Consider the following 8587-nt stretch of genomic DNA (forward strand, 5'->3'; position numbering starts at 1 on the left):
ATTGTCAGAAAGTGATACAGTGTGCATGGCTTAAAGAATAAAAGTTCCCTTCACACTGTCCTGCATTGCCAATGTTTACATGAAAAGAGGACATTTTTAACTGATCAAATTAAAGATTGAGGCATATCAACTGGTTGCTAACTGGCTAAGCTGTGAACACATGGTCACTAAAACTAGCCAGACTGATAATGAAGAATACTAAATCAAAGAAAATGAGAAGTGAAATCTGCATTGTGTTAACACAATGGGATTGAGGATGTAGTTGTGGGAAAAAAAAACAGTTTACACATGAGTCCCCTGTCTATAAGATGTCCACCATGCTTCATCTGACCCACGTTTACAACTCCATGGATGGATCCTACCCAATACCCAGTTTTACATGATGTTTTCCTTGTATTCTTTGTCATATGTACTGAGTGTATGTTGCTGTTGGGGATTTTGGTGATAGGTCCTTGAAGTCAACCACAACAACCTCAGTCGTCACTTATGTGACTGTCGTTCTTCACATGCACGTATTGTTCGCCCAATTAGCTAGATGCTAACACTTCTACATTCTACACTGGATAGTTACATTATCCTGTACTGTAGATAGATGGTTAACATCTATCTACAGTACAGGATAATGTAACTATCCAGCGTCAGGCAAGCCAAATCTAAGCCTGTTGAAAGGTTAGGGCCTGCTCCACCTTGAAGAGATGTTTTCCATCAAACATGCATCTCACCCTGCTGTCGCTTTTCTCCCCAGTCTTGTGTTTTCTCTATCTTTCTTGCTCCATCTCTGACACCATTACTATCACTCATGTTTTTTGACCTGCAGCAAGATTACTCTACAGAAGGATATAGGACATAATGGTGTAAGCATATCTCACAAAGCAAGGTGTTCAGAGCAGTCCCAATATAATCGATGCAATAATCATAAAAATCATCTTTCACCTGCTGGTGTAGGTGCCCTGGAGCTGTATGGGAGATGCTTTGCGGACAGGATTTGTGTGGTCTCCTATGGGGGAATTGTTTGGTGTCAAATTGACAAAACCTGTTTGTAAAAACGAAAACAGTAATGTTCTCAAGAATTCATATTCTGTTCATATGTTACATTTAGGGGAAGGTGTCTTTCCACGTACAGTATGGTGCATGCTGACAAAATGTGTGTGTGTGTGTGTGTGTGTGTGTGTGTGTGTATGTATGTGTGTGTGTGTGTGTGTGTGTGTATATCATAGACTCGCCTTTGTACCTTTGTAATTTGAAAACACACATACGACCCCTCACGAAAACAGGAAAAATATAACCACCCCGTAAGACCATTCCAATCACAGGACGAAAAAAAAAAAACAGATCTTATTCGCGCTCCCTTTTGTCAGAGTGGCATTTCTCTCCCACCCTTCATTCGGTGATATCCTCCGTCCCCCGCTCTGTTTGTGAGGCCCCCCATCCACCGTCTGGGTGTAAACAGCCTCTCTGAAGGATGGCAAAAAAATGTCAGGGGCTCATCTTTGTTGTGTCATTTACCGTCTCCCTGGGTTTACCCTGCCCTCCCTCCCCCGACCCCATTCCTTCCCTGTCCGTGAAGCGCATGAATATTTCACATTTCGCCGTCTTCATCCCCTATTCTTCTTGACTAATTTTCAGACTGCCTGCATTTGCATTTCACATGCCGGCTGATTAGGAGAAGCCGCGCAGCGGCGAAGCCCCGGCAGGCGGTTGCCATGGTGACCCCGCGCGGGATTTTTTTAATGATGATGCGGGCGCTAGTTGGTCTAAGCCGCGTCTACCTGCGGCGGCGCACCGGCTAGCCTCCCGGCGGCGTTTAAGTGTGACTTCGGGGTTAGGAGGCGTAACAGTGCCGGTTCGCTAACATTCACGGCAATTACGGTTATAGGGATTCTGAAACGCAGGTAGACGTATGGAAACCCAGTGAGAAATTAGGTCGCCGGCTTCGTTCAAAATGGCGCCGAACGGGGGGGGGGGCTTACGAATTTTGTAAAAAACCGAACGGTCAAGGGTTTGGGACGCGGTCGTGATCGAGGTCAGTGGTTCCCAACCTCTGTCCTGGGTACCCCCTGTGCATTGTGGTTTTCGTTCCGACCGCAGTGGCGATCCCAGAATTTTAATAGGCTGCTTTTTCTTACTTAGGTACTTTTCATGTGTAGAGCGATAGTTTACCCCATTCTGTTGGAAATAGCTAGGCGTGCCATGGATAAAAATCCAATTTTCATGTGCTGTATTGCAAGCAATTGCATAAAAAGAGGTAACAAAATAGTTTTAACTGATGAAATTAAAGACTGAGGCAAATCAATAGACTCCTAGTCCTAATTAGGCTGTTGAACACGTGAATTCATTTCTTAAAACATTTTCCTCCCTTAAACGTATTAACACAATGCCGGTTTGGCCCATTCTCATTTGCTTTTCGTTTTTCGTTATCTACCAACTGGTTCATTTTAGTGGCTATGTGTCCACACTTTCACCAATTAGGAGGAGCCCATTGATTCAACTTAAGTTTAATCTGCTCAGTTAAACTATTTTGTTACCTCTATTTATGTAATTGTTTGTAATAGCATAGCTCAATAGGCACAATGTGAACATGGGATTTATTTTCTTCATGACATGCATAGCTATTTCTGACATGTGGTTTAATCCCCCTACGCTTGTAAGCACCGAATTAAGAAAAATTTTCATTTTAACATTAAAATTCTGGAATGAAAACCGACATACAAAGGTCCCCCATGACCAAAGTTGGGAACCATTGATTTAGGGGACATGATAGACCTGGTATGTGTAGATAATATTTCCTGAATATGTCTCTGTAAATAAAAAATAAAAAATAAAAAAAAGGTTATCATAATTTACATTTACTGTGGACTGTTACGAGCTGTAAGGTATCCATTATGTGTCACAGAAACAAGAACATTTGATTACCCCAGAGATGTGTTTTAAATACTTCTTAATAGCTCTTGGTCCGTGGGTAAACACAATATGGCTGCCAAACCGAACTTTTCTGAGCAACTTTTTACGACATTTTCTCATGTGCAGTCATTTGCCGTTTTTTCATGTGTGCTCCATCATGCTTAAATGTAAAATATTTCAGTGAGCCCCCACAGGCTGTGATTAGGGTCAGCTTCATCATTCACTTCAGAAAATGGCTGACTTTATGCGAGATGCGTGCTGTTGTGCCGTGGCTGTCTGAAAAATGCCTGTATCAAAACACTTAATATTCTCACATCTTCATATCCCGAGCAGCCGCGTCACACATTGTTGATGGAAGAAGTCCGCGTTCCATAGAACATCCCCTCATTTGCAAACTAAATTTCCGAAAGTACTTTTTCCGTGTGAATGTAACGCGCTGTAATGAATTCAGTTCAAGCTGATCTTTTTCTCTCCCTCCCTCCCTCTCTCTCTCTCCTCTCTCCCTCTTTTCCAGTTGAGAAAGCTGGTAGATATGTGCATTAACCCTGACCCGGAGAAGAGGCCGGACATCGCCTATGTGTATGGCATCGCCAAGCACATGCACGCGCTGACGCTGGCCAGCTAAGTCCGCAAACCGAGAGCTCGTCTCTTCCGGCGTCTCTCTCCGCGGTCCCGTGTGCGGTTTTCCGAAAGGGGAGAACTGGTGGTGATTTACCAGGTGTTTTGAAAATGTCGTTTATTTCACACTTAAGTTGAGCCCCGTGTTATTAGATGAAGTATGGCGTAGAAGCAAGCGCTGCAGCTCTATAGCGGTGTGTTGCTCCTGAACCCTTCAGTAGTACCCTGATCCAGGGTGTTCACATGATGGGAGTTATGTGGAGTTGGGATGACGTTCATGTTGAGTTCTGTCAACCGGTTTACGTTAGCCTGTCATGGAGGAACACCAGAGACAGGACATTTTATTTTCCATAAGTTCAAGGTTTCACTTTAAACACATCCCATAAAGGTTCAAATACACGCACAACACACAGACACACTTGCGCACACACACAAATACAGTGCAATGGACATGCTTAAAGGCAAATCTAGAGTTAAGTGGCATATTACTTGGTTGCACTTTTCGGTACAGATCGCAGTAGGGTCATCTTGTACTCGGTCAGGAGATTTAAAAAGGGAGTTGTTGGAAACAGTCCAGTTAAAGAGTTATGTCCATTGAAGAGTTTGCTCTGCAGATTAATAGGTTAAAATGATTTCAACTTCATTTCTGACCTGATTATTACTTTGCATGTGTCACTTTGCACTGTTTACTATCGTCCCTGAAATATGTCAGCTGCTTTAAAACGGTTATTTCTGCTGGTTCCCCTGTGCACTCAAATGTGGATATCCCTGAATGCAGTGTCTTACACTTTCACCTGTAGTTATTAAGTAAAGGAAGATAGTTATTTTCTGCTGGTTTCTGTACTCAGGGGTCCCAGCCCTGATAAAGCATTGCAGTCTGTCTTTAAGCCTTTTCACCTACACAGTATTCCTCTCCTCTCCTCAGCGCACTTTCAGCTCTGTACCTACCGTTAGCCTCAGGTGCATCTGGCCAAATGCAGAAACTACTCAGGGCTTTAGTTTACCATTGGATTGCAGTCATCTGATTTGCTTTGTATTGCTTTTAATGTATTAACATTTTTTTTTTTTTTTTTTTCTTAAATCTGAAGTTAAGCATGTGCAGGATAAAGGGGTAACATTATTGCCCTGAGATGAAAAGGCCCTTTTTATTTGTCTTTGTATTTCCAGACTGAATCCTCAAATTTTGGCTAAATGGGGGACGTTAGAAACACGAAGTAGCGCACTACGACAGTAGTAGCTCATTAAAATACGAGCAGCGGAAACATTGCCTATTGCTAGGTTGAATGGATTGGGATGGGTTGTTTATGAAACCAAAGTCATCTATTTAGAGATGTTTACAAAGCTGTTTGATGTCTACAATATAGATGGAATTGCTTTTTTATTGAGGTTTGCAACAGGTGAAATTGTGTTTCTGCCATTACTGGGTTGGTTAGTTTGAAATTAAATGACTTCACAATGATGACAATAATTTTTATAACAAAATAATTCAGTTCCCTGTCTTAAAATAGCACTGAGTTTTTTTGTAATGAATGTTTGCAACCATTGAAAATAGTGGACTGTCTTATGCTCCATAATTAAATAATTGTACATATTTAGTTGAATATGACCTATTCAATAATTGGCATATTCTGTAGATCAGATTTGGCCTCAGACTGTTCATATGAGCAGTAAAACAGGGAATCGAATCTACAGTATCATAATCTCAGAAAGTAAAATAAATATAGCATATGCAGTCAGGATTGAATTCATGGCTTTTTTGGGTTACACTTATGTTATGTTGCTAATCCAAGTAACAAAGATTTAAATTTCTGCACATTTTTGGTATAGATGACAAATAAATGGTTTTATAACAAAACCACCATTAACATTCAGTTTTAATCTTTCTTCCGAATCAGCTTGTCTGTATAAATGCACTTTGAAATACTTTTTTGCAAGATAACTTTTTTATGATTACATATGAAGGCAGAAAGGCAGGGTAAATCCAAATGAAAAAAAGGGCTAACTGGTGTATTTATTCTTTGAAAAGAACGTCAAAAAAAGACTGGCCACAGTCTGATTTTAGCCTTGCTTAGGTCACCGTCTTTCCATGTAAAAATATTTATTTTTAATTCAAGGTTGCATAGTTTTCATTTTATTTTGGAACTATGAGATCATTTTTACATTGTGGTTGCTACTTCTTTAAAGTTAATTCTACATGGTACATTTACAGATCAGTTCAATCTTAAACGACACCTCTGTTCATCAGTTCTTTGTGTTCTATTACAAAGTCATTTAGACTTACTTGCTTTTCTTTATATCTGGTACATCCCATTTCAAAGACATTCTGAGATGTGTTTGTGTGTAAATTCACTGATATTGTACTCCAGCAGCAACATTTAATTGATTTTGATAGTTGTGACATCCTACGATAATCCTAGTGTTCTTAGGTTTGCCAGGCTTTGATTGCAGCCTTAATAAAAGAGCGCTAACTATGTGCACAAATCATACTCCGCTAATTAAACTGATGCTGCAAGGCACCATTATCAGCATATAGTATGGTACATCTTGCTGTGATTATACCACATGTATCATGGTATTCATTAAAATAACGATGTGAGCAGTTATTTTTATTTATCCAGTGCTTATTCTAACCAATGTCTTGTACAGTAACATAATTGATACTTTTAAACCTGTTGCCTTACATGTGAAATATACAGACATTGACGCAAAGTTCTTTGTCATGTGCTACGCTTATATTTTACAGCACCAAATCCAACAAAGGTCACCATTTCACAGCAGATGTGAAGCGATGGATGAATCCAATGTTTTTGCCTCCTCCCATTTAAGATGTGCTCTAGTCTGTTTACACTGCTCACGTGTACAGCGTTCTGGCAATGGCTATAGAAAGCACATGCTGTAGCAGACAAACGTGTTTGAGACTGACTTAAAGCCAAGGTTTATCTCCGTTTCAGCATTGGGTCTCTAAAGTTCAATGGGAATTTATTTATAATTTTTGTTTGTTGTACTTCATGGCTAATTGTAAAGACACATATCTGCTATGTACTGTATGCTAAGAGAATACAATAAATCTTGGAAAACATGTACAGTATGTTGTCATTGTTTATCATAATAGGAATGTGTCCTTCAGTTGTTAAGGCTTTTATTTAACATATTTCAAGGGCATTTGTTTTATTGGCGGCAATGTTTTTATTTTATTTTATTTTTATCCTCCCTCTCTAGATAAATTAGATTTGAACTCCAATAAACACTGTCTCCATTTATAGTGTATGTATCTCTTTAGCCCAAAGCAAGAGTCACTCCCCATTGAAGCTGCTTGGACCTTATTATGGAGGTGTTGCAGTTTTATGCTTCCACCCTTAAGCGGAACATCAGATATTCCCAGTTGGACGCTGTGCAGAGGGAACCCTCCTCCTCTTCTGTAATGAATTCCTCCAGGATGGGGTTCAATTAAATCACAGGGAATTTCTTTAAGTCAACAACCACAAACACTAATATTGAAGTTGCTATTCTTGTCTTGTGTCCAGACATGCAGATGCACAATCATGCACACACAGACGGGCACAGTATTTTATTGTGAGAAAAATGACACACAATGGCATTATTTGGTATTTATTGAAAATGGATTCAAAAGATGAGAAGCATGAATATTGAAGCGGTTTTGCCGATACAGACATCCATCTAGTGGTAAAATAATAACATTGCATTTGCCAAAAAAATATGTGGTAACTTATTCTAATTTTATTAATAGATTTAATTAATTAACTTCATACTAAGTGCTTGTCCCACCTTCCCAGTTAAAAGAGCCAATATGGTTCTGTGTACAGCTTTGTCAAAATGATAAGAAATCTAAAACCTCTGTTTTCAAAAGACTGTACATTTGGTATTCAGTGGGTCAAATTCTTGAGCGAGCAGTAACGGTGGATTCTGCAATGCTGTCTGAGAATGTGTTTGCTGGATTTATTTAATGCTTAGTATTCAGTGGTCTGATTTTGTCTTGTTTTGCCAGCCTCTTATGAGTAGCATTTAATCGAAGATTCACTGTTCTGTGCAGGACTATATAGCAGAAGCTTATGAAAAGATAAAGAGCTTGTTTCATTTCTACACATTGTCCCCTGTGGAAATAGGGGGGGAAAACTGGCTGTTTGGGAAGGCGGTATGTTGAAGGGTTTGTGTGCTAAAGCGGGAAATATCAATAGAGTGCACATTGAAATAGCTTGTGGCGCATGGTTGGCAACTGAAACTTCAAACATATTAGTTTGTGGAGACGAAAAGAATCGTCCAGGGAGAGACTAAACATCCAGTATTTATCTCTTTTGTTTATCAGTTGAAAGCTGCTGTTGTGAGCTGAATCTTACGGCCTCCAAAATGGAAGACCAATAAGGCACTTTTACTCATAACAGGCCCTGCAATTGCGGCCTTTCCGTGAAAGTATATTTCTAAAATTGTTTTCAAATCAAGATTAGAATCTTGATCTCTGTCTCACTCCATCCGGGTGATTCACAATGGAAGTCCTAAGTTGTAGCTGTACACTTTTGCATGCGACGCTTCCCCTTGTTTGTCGGCTCATATCTATAGAAATACATTGCTCATGTTCTTCAGACCGCTCACAAATAACAACAGTAGCACAGCGCACGGTCCGCTGTTGTACATGACATTTGTGGTAAACCCATCCAAAGTAAAAATGAAGCTTTACTTCCGCGAGTGTTTTTAGTAGCGGCAGTGAGCTGTCCAATAAAGGTCATGCTTTGAGGCAAGTGTCACAGAAACATTTTGCAGCATTGTAACTGTTAGAAACTAAGAGCATGTTGGGTTTTTAACCGAAATCTGATCTATAGAGTGCCTGTGCTGGTGGCTGGAGCACTGCTGTCGTACTCTGTCCTGCAACTGTTTCCACTTCTACCTCTCTTTTGGCGAAAGGCACATTCCATCCTGTCCACCAATCAGAAGAAACCATTAAAAAGTGAGGGGGGTTTGTGTGGCTGTGGAGGGTGGGGGGTTAACTAACTTGGCTTATAATCAAAGGTTTTCAGGTACAGCACCTATCCTTGATGGCATAAATTTGCCAAAA

At 40.1% G+C, this 8587-nt stretch overlaps 1 protein-coding gene across 3 annotated transcripts in view; it reads left to right on the plus strand.

Annotated features, from left to right (window-relative positions):
• The window catches only part of nek7 (NIMA-related kinase 7), a 63489-nt gene extending 56891 nt beyond the window's left edge, over positions 1-6598 (plus strand). For all 3 annotated transcript variants that reach the window (XM_061238590.1, XM_061238589.1, XM_061238591.1), the window contains exon 11: positions 3416-6598. In XM_061238590.1, coding sequence (XP_061094574.1) covers positions 3416-3526 — 111 coding nt within the window. In that variant the 3' untranslated portion in view covers positions 3527-6598. The remainder of the gene's footprint in view (positions 1-3415) is intronic.
• Positions 6599-8587: the final 1989 nt, after the last annotated feature.

Source organism: Conger conger, chromosome 4, assembly GCF_963514075.1.
Source record: "Conger conger chromosome 4, fConCon1.1, whole genome shotgun sequence".
NCBI lineage: Eukaryota > Metazoa > Chordata > Actinopteri > Anguilliformes > Congridae > Conger > Conger conger.